At 42.5% G+C, this 19,184-nt stretch overlaps 1 protein-coding gene across 9 annotated transcripts in view; it reads left to right on the top strand.

Moving 5' to 3' along the window:
- PHF21A (PHD finger protein 21A) overlaps positions 1-18,654 on the top strand; it is a 175,669-nt gene extending 157,015 nt beyond the window's left edge. For 7 of the 9 annotated variants that reach the window (XM_078389661.1, XM_072985998.2, XM_072986001.2 and 4 more), the window contains exons 14-18: positions 2,017-2,180; positions 13,039-13,194; positions 15,245-15,320; positions 15,584-15,687; positions 17,123-18,654. In XM_078389661.1, coding sequence (XP_078245787.1) covers positions 2,017-2,180; positions 13,039-13,194; positions 15,245-15,320; positions 15,584-15,687; positions 17,123-17,377 — 755 coding nt within the window. In that variant the 3' untranslated portion in view covers positions 17,378-18,654. Of the gene's footprint in view, positions 1-1,942; positions 1,966-2,016; positions 2,181-13,038; positions 13,195-15,244; positions 15,321-15,583; positions 15,688-17,122 lie in introns of all 9 variants that reach the window. The other 2 variants (XM_078389672.1, XM_078389670.1) reach the window with 1 other exon arrangement.
- The last annotated feature ends 530 nt before the right edge of the window (positions 18,655-19,184 follow it).

The following is a 19,184-nucleotide window of genomic DNA, read 5'->3' as shown; positions in this document are numbered from 1 at the left end:
AGGGGACATTGCTCATCTCTGATGATATAGATTGAATTGTTTCAGCAATAAGCATATCTTTCTGGAAGAAATATTTTAATATCATAGGAAGGAACAGAAATTGATTTTGAGATACGTAACTGTGAGATGAGTATACCTCCTAAAATCATTTTTTCTAAAAGAAGGATATTTTCCCCACTTGCCTTATACTGTATCGGGAATCTTTCAGTGTCTTCCTTTTAAAGTTTAGTTAGTGTTGAGGTCATAAGTGAGGTATTGGAATCTTAACATCTTGGATATTCATATCGCTTTTTCCTAGATGGTTGCAGAACAGAAGCTAATGGTGAAAAATTAGATAACTTCTTTTCCTTTATAATTAATACTATTGAAAGATCCAAAAGATTTTGTGGCTGAGACACGGCACTATAGATATTTATCTATTTATTTATTTACAATATTTATATGCTGCCTTTCTCCTAAAGGATCCAAGGCAGAGTATAAGTATTACATTTGGCACGATGGTTGATATGTTCTTAGAGCTAGATAGTTGGTACAGAAAGGTTGAGTTTGGCACTGGAGTTACCGGTAAGTTCTTCAGGTTACTGCAGGGCCTAAAGAGCCATGCTGAGCACTGTGCTGGCCTTTTGCTCAAGTTCTCTCCCTCTGGGGCTTGCTTGCTGTTCAAAAAGAGTGACTTGGTCACTTTCAAATAGCAAGTTATAATGCAAGTTGTATAATTGGGAATTTTGGAACAGTTGCTTGTATTCAAAACATAAAATGGTAGACTTGAGGCAGTATGTGTATATTAAGTGAGCATGAGCACAAAGAAGGGTGAGCTAATATTTAGACAGCTTAGCAGTTTCAGTGGAGCATATTGTCTTTTTATATTTAGGTCATTGATAAAATCTTGCCTAGCATGGTAGTGCTTGAAATAAAGTTTTTGACATGTTCAGAACTACTCTGAGATTGTGGCTGAGATTGCACTGAGCAGACTACCCCTTGTCTAAGACTGCCACCATAACTGGCAGTGACCAGTTCATTTCATAGTGGGATTGAATGTTCAAATGACTCTTTCTTTCCCCAAATAGTTTGAGTCTGCTTGCAAGGAAAGTTTGGTGTGTTTTGTTTTTATGTGGCATTTGCCATTCTGTGCCAAAATGTATCAAGGACTTTGGCTTTTTGTTATCCTGAAGAAGGTATTAGTAACACAGACTTTTAAATTGGTCCTCGGTGCTGCTTTCCACCAGACTGCAGCTGTTTTAAATGCTATCCACAATGAACGTTCTTTCTTATGATTAATTTTGTACTTCTTTTCTGTAGTCCTTAGCTGTTCTTATGATTGCTCAGATCCTTTTGATTCTTGCCCCCCCCAGCTTTTCCTCTTGACAGTTGATGGAGTAGCAGAAATATAAAAATTAAAATTGTACATTTCCTGTAATGCTGTGGTTTCACTCAGAAAAACAGCACATTTAAACATATAGTTTTACCACATACTCAAGGTGATCTGTGTTTTCAAAAAGGTAATTGAAAATGGAAATACTATTTGAAATATATCCAAAATAACCTTGAAATTGTAAGTTCTTGTACAAATAGAAACGTTTCAGCAAACAACATTTGGGCTTATCAAATCTAGTGGAGAAAAGTGAAGGAAGCTTAGAAAATACTCTTAGACGAGTAGGTACCATCTGTCATGACTGTGGTACAGATACCCTTAGTAATTCAAAATGGTAGATATCAGGGCAGTTTTTCATTTTTAAACAATTGCAGAAATTGAATAGTAAAAATGACTGAGGTACACCCAGATTAATGCTGTTTGACCTTCTGAACCCTTGTGTGTTCTTTCCTGTGGTATCGTCCTTTCTTGCACAATTCTCTTTAAAAATAACTTTACAGTCTTTACTTGGCTTTCTTTCACTAGCACTAACTTCTTTTCTGTACTACCTCACTTCCTTTTTCATGCTAGCCAATGAGGAGCACTGGCCAAAGGTATGTAAGATTATTTTTCCCCCTTTTTTGTTCCCTTCTGTTAATGTGTAGGTCGTCCACCTAAATACAACACGGTGCTGGGGTTTGGTGCTCTGACCCCCACATCCCCTCTGTCCAGTCATCCTGACTCCCCTGAAAATGAAAAGACAGAGACCACTTTTACTTTCCCTGCAACTGTTCAGCCTGTGTCCCTGCCTAGCCCCAGCTCCACTGACGTAAGTAATTCCTGCTGAAAGGTTTGCTATTTGAAGAGACCGTGCAAAAATGAGCCATGCTTAATCCTCAGAATTTGTTTCGCTACTCTGTTATGCTAAAGCACACTGAAATGGCCACTGTTCTTCAGAGCCTTCCACTGCTTTTTGTACCACTTCTCTTTACCTCGCTGTACCCCAGGGTTTTACATATATTTTGTAAGTAACACAGTTATAGGATATGCCATTCTTATTTATGGGACATGTTCTCTCCCACCCCACAGTGTAGAAAGTGGGAAGTGCAAGTGTAATAAATACATTGCATGTATTTCAGCATTCGAATACGAATATATGACTATTCAACTATGATGGTTGTTGTGGATTTTTCAGGTTCTTTCGCCATGTTCTGAAGGTTTTTCTTCCTGATGTTTCGCCAGTCTCAACTATCCAACAAACAGCAACAGAGCAAGGACAGAGTTTCTGCTCCAGTCCTCTGAAGATGCTGACCACAGAGATTGGCGAAACATCAGGAAGAACACCTTCAGAACACGGCCAAAGAACCCGAAATATCCACAACAACCATCAGATCCCGGCCATGAAAGCCTTCGAGAATACATTCATTGATGAATTGATCAGTCAGTTTGTCTGCACTTTAAATGGCTATAACACTGGCCCTGATGACTTAGACACATCAAATTTGCAGGGAACCTTCCTCAGATGCATTTCTACAACCCCTGAAAGTTTGGTGAACATTGGATCATGGATCCCTGAGTTATATAGTCACAAAGAGGACACACACCCCCAGGAAATCTCCCCCAGGTACTTAGAGACTCCAGAATCATAAAGGAGCTTCCTATGTCTTTCCCCATCATGCATGCCAACTTTGGTGAAGATCAGATATCGGAACTCCGAGTTATTTACCCACAAATCAGGTCCCCCCCCCCCAGGAGACTTTACCACACGGCACAGAAGCTCATGGCATTGAGGGAGTTATATTTGACCCCAGCAGAATGAGAGGTCCCTTTGGCAGAGGCATGCATGAGGCATCGAGTTTGTCTTCAGCTCAGCACAACATTACATTTGCTAGTGAAATAGAGTTTGCCCTCAGGAGGACTGGAGACAAGGAGTTATTTGGCACCACAGCAGGCTTTTTGGCTCCATCGGGCACTGAGGAAGTTGGCAGCAGGAAAACAGGCTCCTTTGGCCCCATCAGGCACTGAGGGAAAAGGCAGAAGGAGAGCAGGCTTCTTTGGCTGTACTGGGCACTGAGGCAGTTGACAGCAGCAAAGTAGCATGTCTTGCCCCATTGGGGCACTGAGGCAAAAGGCAGCAGAGCGGACGTCAGATTTGTCTGCAAAGGAAAGGTTTTTGCCCCTCAGGAGGCAACTGAGGTTGCTTGCAACTTCCAATAGCAGCAGGAGCAACATCAGATGAACAGGGCTGGTGCTACTAATCCACGGGGCTGCGGGACTGTCGGAAACAGATCAGCTCTGCAATCTAAAGCCAGCCAATGGGGCGACAAAGATGCTCATTTAGAACTGGAAAGCTGGCTCTGGGTGTGCCAGCCAAAAGGGTTAGATGGCCCTCTTGGCACGTTCGAGTGATGCGCAGACTGGCTTTGGGTGGGGCAGAACCCAGCCGTGCTGCTACTACAGCAATTAATCTGGGGCTGCTGGTGAGCTGAGCTAATTCAAGTTCTGCCTACCTGCTGAGTTGGCATGGGACTGAAAGCAAAGTGTGTTGCCCCATCGGGCACTGCGGTAGTGGGCAGCAGCCAAGTACTGTGCCTTGCCCCATCGGGCACTGAGGAATATGCAATAGCAACGTAGAGTGTGTTGCCCCATCAAGTACTGAGGTACTTGGCTCCAAGCAGGCGGGAAAGCATGTCTTAATAGGCATCGGGCACCAAGGCAATTGGGAGCAAAGTAGGCTTTGCCTATTGGGTGTGTAGTGGCAGAAATCTTCAACATCGATGAACAAGAGGGTGGCATTTGCCATCAAGATGGCATATGAAACACAAGCCTCCAGAAAGAATTAATTACTGTGTTTAGTAAAGTATGATGTTTTTGACTACCATGAAGGGGGTCGGCCCAGCCCTCTTGGCACGGGGAAGCCAGGAGGACAGCTTTGGAAAACCAGATGATCAGCTCTGCAATCTCAAACCGTGCGATGATGTTGTTTGTTTTGTTATTGATGAAGAAAAGGGATGGTGGTTGTTTTTGGCACAATGTAAACTCTGCAGTCTCAAGCCGTGTGGTGGGGCAATGCCTGGACAGGCTTTTGGGCCCCATCAAGGCACTGAGGTAACTGGGCAGCAGCAAAGTAGAGTGTGTTGCTCCATCAGGCACATGGCCACTGGAAAGCAGGCTTTGGGGCCTCATTGGGGCACTGAGGTAAGTTGGCAGCAGCAAAGTAGAGTGTGTTGCCCCATCGGGCACTGAGGCACATGTCAGCCGGAAAGCAGGCTCTCTTGCCCCCATCGGGACATTGAGGCAAAAGGCAGCAGAACAGACTCTGGTCTTCTTCAGCAACATGAGTTTTGCCTGCAAAGGAAACGTTTTTGCCCCCAGGAGGCAACTGAGGTTGCTTGCAACTTCCAACAGCGCCAGCAGAACCATCAGATGAACAGGGTTGGTGCTACTAACAACAGTTAATCCACGGGGCTGCAGGACTGTCAGAAACAGATCAGCTCTGCAATCTGAAGCTGGGCGATGGGCAACAAAGATGCTAGTTTAGAACTAGAAAACTGGGGATTGCTTGCAACTTGGCTTCTGAGACCGCCTGAATATGATAAAGATAACGTTTGGAGGTTTTTTGGGGGGGACTTAGAGAGGCCATCCCCCTTGGTGCAGGTTGAAAACCAGACGAGCTCTACCATCTGAAGCCGGGTGATGGGGCCATGCCCAGACCGGTTTTGGGTGGGGCAGAGCAGACAGAAAAGTTCTCAGCCAGAAAGCTGGCTTTTTGGCCCCATTGGGGCACTGAGATGAAAGGCAGCTGCAGGAGACTCTGGTCTTCTTCTGCAACATCACATTTGCCTGCAAAATTATTTAAGATTGTCCCCAGGAGGCAACTGAAGTTGTCAAAGCAGCAGCAACAGCAGGAGAATAGGGTCCGACTGCAAGGTGCTACTAATGGCGGTTAATCAGGGTGGCTGCTGGGCTTCTTGAGCAGAAGATCAGCAGTTCGAATCCATGCAATGGGATGACCTGAGCGTTTGTCCCTTGTCCCTGCTTCTGCCTACCTACTGAGTTAAACTGCTGCTGAGCCACTAGGCTTGTTGATTGGAAGGTCTGACAACCTACTCAGGCAGTAGCCCAAGTGGACTTTGGAGCACTGTGTTGGCATGGGATGGCCGGACAGGCATTGGGTGGGGCAGAGCCGGGCTCTCTTGGCACGGGGATGCCCGGACAGGCTTGGGGGGGGGGCGGAGAGGCAAAGGCAAAAAGAAGGACGCAAAAGGAAAGAAGACTCTTGTTTTCTTCAGCACAAAGGTAGTTCAGTTTGCCCCCAGGTGGCAACTGAGGTTGCACAACTGCAGCAACAACAGCAGATGAATAGGGTCCAAGGTGCTACTAACGTAACAGCAGTTAAGCCACGGGGTGCTGTTGAGCTGAGCTCCCATAGTTTGTTACAAGTTCTGCAGACCTACTGAGGCTGTAGAATAGCTAGGAAGCTGGAATGAACAGTCTGCCAGTTTTTGGTGGGCCTGAGACATGCCCTCTTTGGCACAGGGGATGCCCGGACAGGCTTGGGGGGGCTTGAGACAGGCCTGGTTGGCGCTTGGATTCCCAAACAGGCTAGAAAGCAGACTCTTGCCTTCTTTAGAAACATCACATTTGCCTGCATAGTTAAGTTTGCCCCCAGGAGGCAACTAGGGTTGCGCAACAACAGTTGAATAGGGTGGTGCTACTAACATAATGGTGGTTAATCCACAGAGCCACTGGGCTTCTTGAGTGGAAGATCAAATCCATGCAATGGGTTGAGCTGAGCTCCCATAGTTTGTTCCTGCCTCCTCAGAAAGGCGGAAAGTGGAACAAACAGCCCGCCAGGAACATGTAACCCAGCAGATAGGGAGGGAGGCAGAAGATGGAACAAACAGCTCCCTGGAATTACATAACCCGGCAGGCAGGGAGGCAGGCAGGAGTTTAACTAATTCTTGGCCTGCTGGTGTGACTTGATCCAGCAGGCAGGCAGACAGGCAGGAGTTCAACAGTTCTTGGCCTGCTGGTCTGACTTGATCCGGCAGGCAGGCAGGTACAACTTGGTTGGAACTTGGCCCAAGGAGGCAACTGGAATCAGCAGATGGAGTTCTGACTGAGGGGCAGGTTTACAGGCAAGTAGGCAGGTCTTTTTTTTTTCAGGAGGACTGGAGGGTGGGCGGGTGGGCAGGCAGGTGGGTGCAGGCAGGCATGCAGTCTGTTAAGGGAGAAATTGTTACTGGAATCCTACTTCTTTGGGTTCAGCAAGGGGAAGCACAACAAGGGAAGGTTCACCTTGATGAATGACAGTCTCTCCACAGTAACAGGATCCAAACGCAAGTAGCATAGTCAGAGTATGTCTCCGAGATGGGAAAACACGTGCTCGCTCTGGACGCTGGGGCGGGGGGGGATGGAAAGGAGGTCCATGGCCACATTGGACAACTCCGGCCATATGACTAGTTTCCTAGTTGAGTAATGGAGGGGATCTGACTGGTAGGGCTGAGGGGGCTCAGCCAGATATTCCCGCACCATTATCTCTGCGGAATCCTCAGCCAGTTGTCTTTTCTCTAAGGCAAGGGCCAAAGTCACCACGGAGCTCCAGTAATGTTGGTTGTGAATTGAGCCTTCCCCAGGTGAAGTCTTCCCTGTGGTTCGGGCAAACCACCCTGACCTTCATGTCCTGATGTTCCCGTTGCCCCACACAAGCATTGTGGCCCCAATGCCGTGCAGACCTCAATGGAGAGCTCCGTTCTCCACTCCTCGAGGTCCGAGGTGGGTGTTGCCAAGCCTCCCTTGATTCAAGGATCATACAGGCAGACCATGCAGTAAGCTCTGTAGCTGTAGACAGGATGGAATCACTTCTGCATGCCTGCCTGCAGCCTCTTCACCAAGCCCTGGTCCGTGGATGATGGGAGGATCCTGGTGCCACAACAGTCTCCAGGGACCAATCGAGGGCATGAATCGGGGATGACCTGACCCAGGCTTGCCATATCTTCACACAAGATGCCCGTGGTTTCCAGGAATGGCTTGACCATCTCCACTATTTGGGAGAGGGCCAGCCAATCCATGGCACTCATGCCCACCTCTCTCACCCCCAAGGCAAAATGGGAGTAGAGGACATGATGTCCTCCAAAACAGCCTTCTGCTCCACCAGGCAGAACACCATGGTGTAGGTGGAGTTCCAACTGGTGGGTAGGTCTGGCAGGAGAACATGGGTCTCCTGACCCAACTTCTCCTGCCCCTCACACAGCCAGTGGGCAGCTTTCAGGTTGCAGGAGAAGTGGCCCACCAGTTGGCGGCATTGCTCCAGGAGTGCCCGCGTTTCCAAGGTGCCTATGTCCCACTCAGGCTTGATGTGGCTGCCCAGGCTGAGGGCATCATGCACCACAAGGTGTAATTTGTGTGCCATGCATACAATACCCTCAAAGCTCACCACGTTCAATGCCACCAACATGTTCCGCTCAGCATCTGAGACCATGTGGCCACGGGTCACCTCCCCCTCTGGTGTCCATTCCTGCAGCATGGACAGGAAGTCATCAGCAATGTTCCTCCCCGTCGCTTGACCTTCCATGTGCCGCACTTGCAGCAGAACGGACCTGTAGCCTGGGGGCAGGGCAAGGGACTCCCCCTGTGGCCCTGTCACTGATGCCCTGCCACTACTCAAGTCTTCTGGCTGCCACCAGTGGGCTGTGAGCGAGAGGTAGCCATGCTGACCTCTGTTCCACAGGTCCACTCTGAAGTGCACCTTGGACCCCTGTAGCCGTGAAAAATAGTCACAGACCACCTCCCTCGCAGAGTCATAGAGTGAGGGCCCTTCTGAAGAAGTAGCCTAAGCTACCCAAAATCCCGGTAAAGTTGATGACGATTGATGAATGATGATGAAAAAGAACAATATCTTTGCTTTGCTGCCACAAAAGTGAAACTGCAGGAGCACCAGCAAGCCAACGAGTAGCAACCATTCTCACTCCGGAGAGCATGAACAGAAGTGGGGAACAGCTGGACGGGAAAAGCGTATATGAAGCTTCTGTAAAAGTAAATACACCTTTCAGCAGCGCTATTGGCTGCCAGACATGCCAGTCCAGGATCTCTGTCCTGATTGGCTAGAACTTCGAATTGGCGCCGGCAAGCTCAGCGAGGCCCCCAAAAGGGGTAACAAATATAGACGAATATGAATGAATCGACAAATAAAACCAAGGAAATATTTGTCAAGCCATATTCGTCCCGATTTAAAATTTTACAAATACGGATCGACAAATATATGACAAATTGGCTATATTCATCAGAAAAATATCCGTTTTTGTATTCATCCCCATCTCTACAGCTGGTAATAACTTCTGAATCAATGAAGGAAGAGCAAGCTCATTACATTGCTCAGGAATAGCAGAATCTGAGAGTCTTTACTGATTGGCTCCTTCTTTTCCATTTCCTCATGCCTAGCTACTTGGGATAAATATTTCCTTCTGTGACAGCATTCCTCTGTGGAATAGAGACTGCACAGTTGCCTTCTGTGCTGCTGGCTGTGGCTGAATTGAGACTTATCTGTGTCATTAACTACTCACCTCACAAAGATGAAGTTGAAATTGGAATTGGTTGGTTGCTTCTCAACCTTTGTTGCTTTTCTTAATTCATCTTAAAGTAGCTTCATATTTGTTATCAGACTCACCTAATGAGCACATGTTTCAAGCAGACAGATATTTGTCAAAAAAATTATGTTCTAGAAGAGGGAGGGAGGTGTGCCTCCAGTATGTTTTGTTGTGCTGCAAAGATGAAAGTCCATACATCTCTTTCATGAAAAGCAGTTTAAAGATTGCTCCAACTAGAGTATCAGTGATCTTATTGTTCTAGCAGCCAGCACTTGCCTAATCAACATCTGTACATCTAAACTTCTGCACCATTGGATATTTCCAAAGTGAATAGAAATAAATTATTTTTAAAATTCAAATTTAAATCATGATTTAAGTCACAAATTAAATTTTTTAAATCATTTTTATTTAAATCATAAAAACATAAGTTAAAATGTGATTTAAATCAAATCTAGCCTTGAAATTGCAAAAGATAAAATTAATGTTTACTATTCCTAGAGTGTGTATGATCTCTGTCTTGGCAGCCATGATCCTGCATTCTGTGGATATGGTATTATTGAAATTTTGCAGCTTTCCAAAAGGCAGTAATGAAAATTGATCTGAAGAAAAAAGAATGCATCATTCACTTATTTTCCTCCCATGTGCATCTAGATTTGCATATAGGTTATATAGCATTGTTGGAATAAATGACTACAGCAGCCTCTGTTACCGAAAGAAAAGACCCACTAGAACTTTAAATTTGGGAAATAAAAGAATAGAGTATCATTAACAAGCTGCAGGAAATAATCACATTTGCCCAAACCTAATTGCGTCCATAGGTTATGGTCCATTGTCCCCTTCCCTGCATAGTGCAGTCCTAAGCTGACAGTAATAGCCATCTGTAATAAGAATCTTTGATTCAAGGAGAAAGCCCTAATCTGAACCAAACACAATTATTTCCTATGTGTGGATTTCTGCTTAAAATAAGAGACCAGTGAGGTTTTGCTCATTGCTATTCCTTTTGCTTTATATTGTTAGTTTTAGAGTATGTTCTGACCTTCAGTAATTATGTATTTCAAATTATCTTCTAACATCAAGCCCTAGAATGTTTGTGTCATATCTACAAAGCACATCACACAAATACATTACATCACACTACTATCATTTTCTTCAGAAGATTTATATTCCATGCCGCTTGATACCTCTGATTCTGAAATCGTATAAGTATCTTTAGCTGCCACAATAGTAATAATTGGGAAGAGACATTTCTCAGAAATGATGCTCAGTAGCTTAGGCTCATTTTCAACAGGGAACTTGAGCAACTTCTGGATTCTTTGTTGTTTGTGTTGCTGTGCAGTGAAAAAACACAAGCGAAGGAGGAATTCTGCCCTCATCTGAGCACTCAAGTGATCCCAAAAATTTAGCTGTGATGTCAACATGAAATGGTCTTTGATAACAAGGGTCCAACAGTGTTCAAATTATAGGGAGCAACCCTCCTGTGAAATCTGCTTAGTTATTACGTTTTAGGAGGTTACAAAGAGAGCATGATTTTGCTAGAAATTAGGGCTACTGCATCATGTGGGTTCTGTTAATTGGGGCTCTTTCCCTCCATTATCACCTGTACTTTGAATAGTGGAATCATTCTGCTCAGATATTAGGAGAAGCATATTAGCCATTGGAATTATTGCAATGGACATTTTATTGTAGGAGTGTAAAAACTTGGCTTTTACGAATTGGACGTATGGGTCATAGTCAGTGGTTGTAATTGATCCTCCTTTCCAGGTGAGTGATACTCTGGAGCCATTTAATACCTTATTCTTAATAAAAGGATGTCCACCAGCATACTTCGTAAGGCAATGGAAAACATGGCCTAATTCAGAATTCCTTCTCAAAAAATGATTAATCCTGCCACTGCTCAAGTTCCTGTCAAAGTCTGAATGCCATATTTTAAGAAGGTGGAGATATTTTATTCCTTATGAATGTCATCCTTCTGTACAAAATTTGAAGAGAACTTGAAGATTGAGATTTGAGTGTAGCACCTTGCCAGAACAACTTTCACTTCATCAAAATGTTCATATCAGACCCTTTTTTCTTAGCTTTTTCTCCTCATCCACATCTGCCGAATAATCTACCAATAAAAACAGTGACTGTGGGAAAAAATAGCAGGGAGAAGCAGACAAAAACTAAATATATCCTTAGGAATTTTATAGCAGCTGAATTCATCTACAGTTACAGTGACTCCCATTATTAAGGAATTGGGGCCATCAGAGAGTAATGCAGAAATGAATAAACCTGACAATTAAAGCTGGTGCCATTAACTTGATCTTTCTTATTCTGACAGGGGTTGTTCTGACTCGGTCACTGATTTTCTCTTTTCTGTCAGATGTCCCTGTTTAATTAAGACAGTTAGAAACAAATGTGGCTATTATTGGATTAAAATGAAAAATATATACTGGCCAAGATTGTAGTGTGGTATTGCTCCAGAAAATTGAAATTGCACAAGTTATGGTACTGGATTGCAGCTAATTAATAAGGTGCTGGTTCTTTACCAGCTTGTGTGACTGGCATGCAACCAGGTTACTATGGAATAAAATCCCAACAGGATTCTAGCCTATATAAAGGTGCATCCAAGACTGCCTGTCTGTGAGGAGAATAGAGAACCACGGATGGAAAAGATTCCTGCTTATGCTGCATCCACTTTATTCCTGTCTGTTGCAGAGGGTTGAGAGACTCTTTGGACCAGAGTTGCAGGGCTGGGTGCAGGTGGAAGGAGAGGAGAACAAAGTCCAACTCTGGAAGGAGAAATCCATTCACATGATATTGGATTTAGTCCATTTTCTAAAATTACATTAATTTTTTTCAAATTGAAGTGTTTTGTTTCCAGATATTCCAGACTTGTGCAAGTCTGGAATATATGAAGACTTAGACTGTTTTTTCAGAGCTGAATAGCTTTCCCTCCCCGCCTCTTCTAAGAGTATAACATCCAGAGTTTCATCTGGCTCTACATATTAAAGTCTTTTCTAACTTTAATAGGTAGAGCCAGATGAAAATCTGGATGTTATATTCTCAAGAATGTAGTCCACAGTGCTTTTGCAGTCATTTTGCTGCTCATACTATGTGCAGATCTTATTAATCCTGATGACTTTCTCCTGCAGATACTTATTTTCCCAACATATAGAACACAGTGGTCTTCTCAGTGTGAAAGTTTTTGTTATTTAATTATTTTTGTCCTCCCTTTTTCAATGTATGGTATGCAGAATGTGGTTATAAAGGTATCATAGATGCCTATTAATAATCATGACATCACAGGTATATTTTCACACTTCCGTAAATAAAAGAAACAAACTCTGATGTAATCAGTTGCCTAAAATAAAGATAATACTGGAAGACACCTCCAGGAACCTCTCACCATTTTTTGACACTTCCCTCTCTGTTATGTGTTAGCTCTAAGCTGGGTTTTCCCCCTTTTGCCAGCATGGGAGTGTGCCTATTTCTCTATGGCCAAAATTCGAATGCATCACGTAAACAAAGTTTTGCTCTGTTCCTTGCTGGTAAATGAAGAATCCTCTCACCATTCATGGAGGTGAGAGTGCACATTCACCCTGGTAATGGCAGCAGAGTCTCTTTGTTTACCAGTGAGGAACAGACCAAACAGACAACTTTGCTTACATTGGGCAACCGGATTTCAGTCACTTTCTTCTTTTTCTTTTTTAAATGTCTGAGATCTATCTACTATCCCGAAACCCAAGGGAAATGCCTCAGTCTAAATGCTAGAACAATCTCTTGGGAGGCAGGTGTTGTATCAGTGCTAAAAGTATAATAGCCTTTGAAATATTTTTGAAGATTAGGGATCACTGTGACTTCTGCCTTGTGTCTAAGTTGTGTTTTTTGGAGAGATGATATAAAAAGATTTTCATTAATGTACATTTTAACAGTTTGCAGTTGTACTAGAAAGAGAAAATATCTGAGTTATTCCACATGTGTATGACATCCATCTGAGGAAAAAAGAAACCTTCGGAATTTTCTCTCTGTCCCTTTTTGCAGTGGCTTTGAACTTGTAAATTATAAACATTAAATGCTAACCTTTTTTCCTTGCATCCCTTTGCCTTCATTTTACAGGGCGATATCCATGAAGATTTTTGCAGTGTGTGCAGAAAAAGTGGTCAGTTGCTGATGTGTGACACATGCTCACGTGTATATCATTTGGATTGTCTGGACCCTCCTCTGAAAACTATTCCCAAGGGCATGTGGATCTGTCCTAAATGTCAAGATCAGGTATGGTTTGACATGCAAGAAAAAGCCTCTCAAACCGGCTTTGGTACTGGATGACATTGGTTCGTAAGACTGAGATGGCCTGGGAGAGCCTGACCGTACTCTCCGGTGTCTGACCTGTGAATACACTTTTTTTTAGAATGAACTAACAGACTCAGCTTTGTGTTCCACATTCCAAAGCTGTTTTCTGCATTTCAGCATCATATGAGTTGACAGTGTCAGTGCTCCACAAACATTAGGAGAGGTGCCTTTTAACTTACAAGTATTCTTTTGCCTCAATTGAAGTAAGAGTTTCTGCCAACCAAATATAATATTGGTCTTAATTGGGAAGTGCAATATTTTAAGCCTTAAGCCACTGGTGTATGTAGAACCTCTGTGTTTGAATCATAAGGATGACACCAGAAAAAAATGCCATTTATAGGAGAATAACCAGGCAGGAAAAGCCTTCCTTATACCTGCAGATTCCTCCCCTGCAACCTTGCCTACTCTGAGAGCAGACATAAACCCAGCTTGCAAGCAGGACAGGAAGAGCGTGGAGAGAAATGCTTATAAAGTAGAATAAACCAGTGCTTAGCCATTTCCCCTTCTCTGCTTATCAGTTCTCCCCTGAAAATACACCAACAGTTACTGTTAGCAACCAAGGTCATTTGTGGCAAATGTTTGGTTTTGTTTTTTGTTTTTTAAATAACATGTAGTTCTCTCCATGGAAATTACTCTTTGCTGTCAGACTGTGTTTTCCATGGGCTACTTAGATGAGCAGCTTGCCAGCAAATGTTGAAATGACTATGTTTTCTCCTATTGGGTTTAAAAACAGATCAGTTGTCTTTTCATTCTTACTCAGCTTGTTGAAATTTCATCAGCAGAAAAATGTTGGTAGGTGGACAGTAATGTACAAAAGTGCTGATAGTCTGATTAAGTAGGCTTCCTTTGTCAGAGATACTGCACAAATGTGTATTTCATGCTGTTAGTCTTAAGGGCTTTTCAAGGTTACAATGGAGGCTTTTGTGGAGTTGAAATAAATGAAATATTTACTTGTCTGAGGAGCGTGGCAAGGGCGTGGTTCAGAATGGTTTTTTTTTTTAAATGCTTCTCCTGAGGAGCTTCCCCCAATACCCTTAAGTGCTTGGAAAATCTCTTTGCTTCCTTCCCCTCTCTTGACACAGCAATTCTGAATGCTGTGCATAAGCTTCTTGTAGATACCACTAGTACATACGGAGTAGTGATCAGCAATATCGTTCTCTTTTTTCCTGCCCATGTCTTGGCGTCACCCCCCCCTTCTTTTTTTTTAATTGGGCTTTTTAAAAAGTATTCTCTGGGAGCTGAATGTTCCTTCATTGAAATGACCAAATGTTTAAGTGACCATGTAACATCTGCTGTTCTTTCAAAATGGTTTTCCAACAGCAAGGCTATCTATTTTCCTTGCACAATGACCTACAATTTTATAACATCTATTCTTTGCATTTGTTTCTTGAAACAAATCCCAACACTAATGCACATTCCCTCCCCCCCCCCTTTTTTTAGCTATATTTTTGGTTGATTTTCTGATCTGGAACCTGCCCCTTCCCCCAGCCATTACTTGTGGACATAATTTGCAGACTGTTTCTGCAGGACTGAGAGTAGGAACAGCACGAGTTTTTGTCTGTTTCCTGTGCCTGCATTAAATGATAACCAAGGGGGACTCATTGATCTCAAAGTTGCAGAGACACAATGTGAAATGATGTTGAGGGCCATCTACCTTTTACTAGTTTGGTGGATATGTTACAATAAAGGACAAAAAAAGGAGTTCCTGTGTTGTATAGGAATATCTAAGAAGAAACATTTTAGGGGTAATGACAGCTTTCAAAGAAAATCCTTTGTGTGTTCCTAGTGCTATCGCTGTGGTAGTCTGTTGCAGCAGAAGGGCCAAGTCATTATCTCTATGAAAAGTTGTGCCAGAATAAAAATGTATTAGTTTTTTAGGTGCCACAAGCCGCTTAGGTCTTTTGGATGTACAACTTGCTGTCTTTGCTGGACATAAAACATATCAGTTAACATTTGTGTGCTTTTCTTTCAGATGCTAAAGAAAGAAGAAGCAATTCCATGGCCAGGGACTTTAGCAATTGTTCATTCATATATTGCCTACAAAACAGGTATGAGAACTTTGCTTGGCTTAATTTTCTTCTCTTTGGAAGAATTGTTGGGTTGAGTAACAGACATAGCATGTTTGTTTTCAATGGAAATTAAGAACTGAATACATGATAACCTGAATAATCAAATGAATTAAATAGTCTCTTGTGAGTCTTTTTATGTATGTACGTGTAGCTTCAGGTATGCTCTAGCATGAATTTTATAATAGTTGGGACATTCCACCTGTGGAGTACAGTTGATATAATTTATAATCTCCCCTTCACAGCTAAAGAAGAGGAGAAACAGAAGTTACTGAAATGGAGTTCAGATTTAAAACAAGAAAGGGAACAACTAGAACAGAAAGTCAAGCAGCTCAGCAATTCTATAACAGTATGTATCGCTCTGCCAAATGATAGTTGGTTCTTACTATTGTATTCTGCTAGGAGGAATAACCATGAATTCTAGAAGATGGCCATTTCTTTGCCACAGTATCAGTTCAAAGTAGGGTATGGTACCCAGTATCATGTAGCAGTGACAGATTAAGACTCTGTAAACCAGGTTTTGAATCCCCGCTTCGACGTGGAAACTCACTGGGAATGTGGAACCGGTAAAATCATGCCTTAAATATCTGCTTGCCTTGAAATTCCTATAAATCAGTTTCAATTTGACGGCATGTAATTAACTTCTAATATTAGTAGGGTGCCCCATTTTTCAAAGATTACAGATTTTGGCTATATCAGTTAAATTTTTTTTTAAAAAAATCTATATATGTATTTTTAAGTAAAGACCTATATAGTATTAGGATAAATTAGTTAAAGTATTATAAGTAGAAGACACTTTGTGCCCAGTAATATCACTTCTCACGCTCCCATTTTACTAAAAGATCTCTTAAACATCTCACTTTTCAAGAAAACACCTTGACCTGAACCCTTCCCAGGAACTCTGGGGACTGTTAGTGTTTAACATCATTCACTAGCCCTTTGGCCCACTGGAGAACAGTTTTCCTTTGAATAGAAAGTCCTAAGAGGCTCTGAAGAATCCTCCCATTTACTGATAATATGTTTTAAGTGGAGTGGAGAATAAGCCAGATTCTACAGTACTCCTCCCACCAAAACAGATGACCACCATAATCAAAATAATGAGAAACCATTGTTGATTCATTGAATGATGCAGAAGATGCCCCATACACACACACACAGTTCTCTGCTGGTTGCATGCAGCCACTCTCCTTTTGAAAATGTCAGTCTAGAAGAGCAACTTGGATGTGGAAATCTATTTCTTTACACAAATCGTCCTGGCTGGATTGTGGTTAGTATGTGCTGCCTATGCCTATAAGATAGACAGAGAAGGTATTTCAGTCGTTTCCATGGAGAGAATTTAATCTTTGCCTTTTTTTAAAAAAATTCATTGAATGAAAAGCTGATTAGTTCAGATTGTGGTACGTATGGTGCTGTCATCTGTCTGCTGAGACATGGTCTTAAACCAAATGCCTGTGAAGTTTTATGTAAGCAAAGCACTGTAATAAAAGCTCTGTCTCAACAGACATAAATCCACTGCATCACATGTGCTTTAGTTGTGGCTGCTGAGACCCCACCTTCAGAAGGTGCATTTGCTTTCTTTGAAATTTGTGGTCCTGCTGTGTCAAGTGCCGTCTGTGTTTGGCATGACAACAGCATATTGTAATCCAGGTACTTGATTAAAAAGCCTGCTTTTTCAGTCTCAGGTGGCTGGTGGATCTTGGGATTTCTTTGTTTTGACTTTCTTTCTACTCAAGGATCTCTTTAATGAATGCAGTCATTAAGTTTATTGTTCCAATTTCCTCCAGAAATGTATGGAAATGAAGAATACCATCCTGGCAAAACAGAAGGAAATGCACAGTTCTTTGGAGAAGGTAAAACAGTTAATTCGCCTCATCCAAGGCATCAATCTTTCAAAATCTATAAACTCGGGTGGCAGTTCGGTAACCATTTCCAATGGCATGGACTCTTCCAATAATGCAAATGCTGCCACCTCCAGCCCAGCCTCTTCCCCCACCCAGGGTTGTGTGGTGAACTGTTACAAGGGCAGTGAGACTAAATAACATAGCACATGACGGCAAAGAGGAAGAGCAAAACAATAAAACTCTCTAGAAAAGCAAAGCCGGATTTCGTCTGGAAAATGCAGAAAACTTTGGTTGCAGGAAGAACATGAAGATGCTTGTGCCAGGCGGCACCAGAGTTGCCAATTGATCCTTCTTATTCTGTGTGTTCATGCAAAGTTTGGACCATGTTACATGAATAGTGCCAGCTGGAGGTTCTTAGCCAGCACCATGCCAAGTTAAATAATATATTTGCTCTCTATATTCTACACCAGTGTGTGCCTGCAGCAGCCTCCACAGCCACTATGGGTTTGTTTTCTTTTTATTTGGGGGTGGGGAGCAGGGAGGAGGAGCAGGTTTCAAATCCTATCTGCAGACCAGTTTGTTGAGCTAGGGGAACTTCAAGTCCAAAGAGCCTATGGGCTGTTCCTGTTATTAAATTCTCCATACTACTAAACCAAAAATCCAGAAATATGAATTAACAACTCCTAGTGTCCAGGGGTTGGCGGGCGGGCGGGAACCAAATGTATCCAATAAGCAGTATTCGTTTTGACAGGAGAAAAAAAAAAAGAAGGAAGAAGGATTTTTCTACTCAAGTATCCAGCAGTATACAGCAAGCTGGAGATCTCTATACTGGCAGCTTTAGGGTATCCTGTTTTGTTTTTCCCAAACAGACAAACAAAAATGTATTGCTGATTTGCTCGTCAGACTGACCCAGGAAGGTGAGAGGGAGGGGAGACTGATGTGATCAGCCTGGATTTTTGGGAAGCAAGTTGAGACCGAAAAGAAAATTTCAACTCTTTTTTCTTTTGTACATTTGTCAAGCAAAAAATAAAAATAATAATAACAATATCCCAAACAGTACAGCACATGTCCCAAACATATTGCCCAAATAGTTAAAATGCCTGATTCCTGTTTCCTTTCTTTCTTGGTTACAAATATAAGGAATGGAAAAACTGTTTTTTCAGGCTGACAGTCCAATTAAAGAGGTAGATGGGACCTTGCATGGTATAGATTAGAAGTAATAGTGTCAGTGAGATACAGTGAGTCTTTGTGAGTCCGTGTGTCATCGTTTTGGGCACTGTTTTTTATGCAAGGGCAAAATCTTTGTATCTGGGGGAAAAACAACTTTTTTAAATTAAAAAAGAAAAAAGATACTGAGGTCTTCCTAGTGTTACTTAAAATAAGATCAAGGTAAGAAACATTGTAAAAATTACGAAAGTGCTATTTGTTTCCTAAACAAGTGATTTCTATTAAAAAGGTGTCAGAACTGGAGAAAATGCTGTGTACTTACAATTTTTTAACACAGATTTTGCTTATGGTGTTGCTCATCTGCTATGTTCCTGTCTGAAGATGCCTTGGGATGAGTATCCAGAGATTGTTGTGCTATTTAAATAGCCTGCACGATTAAACTGTGTGATATCTGCAGATCTTCCTTCAACTGGAGGAATATCCTTCTGTTGCTTCTCTGAATTACCTCATGTGCTTAAAGCACAGAGAAAAACTTTGACAGCATTGTTAACACTTTTTATTCTATTGCAATACATCACCTAGGCTAATGGAAGGTGGATATGAAGGAATTGGAATGTGGCTCTGGGTGGCACAGCTTTTTGATCTTCTGCTGCAAATTGGCATAGTGATTCCATACTATATTTTTAAAAGCTGATCAAATGAGTAAGGGAAATACCCAGTGTATATATCAGTGCAGTTTGCTATCATTCTGTAGCCATTTAAACTGATGGCATGTTTCACATTTCAGTAAGCCATGTCAGCATTATCCAGCCACATGTAGTAAGAACGCTTCTTTAAA

This window comes from Pogona vitticeps, chromosome 1 (assembly GCF_051106095.1).
Source record: "Pogona vitticeps strain Pit_001003342236 chromosome 1, PviZW2.1, whole genome shotgun sequence".
Classification (NCBI taxonomy): domain Eukaryota; kingdom Metazoa; phylum Chordata; class Lepidosauria; order Squamata; family Agamidae; genus Pogona; species Pogona vitticeps.
The sequence above is the reverse complement of the archived record's forward strand: the minus strand, read 5'-3'. Positions and strand labels throughout refer to the sequence as shown.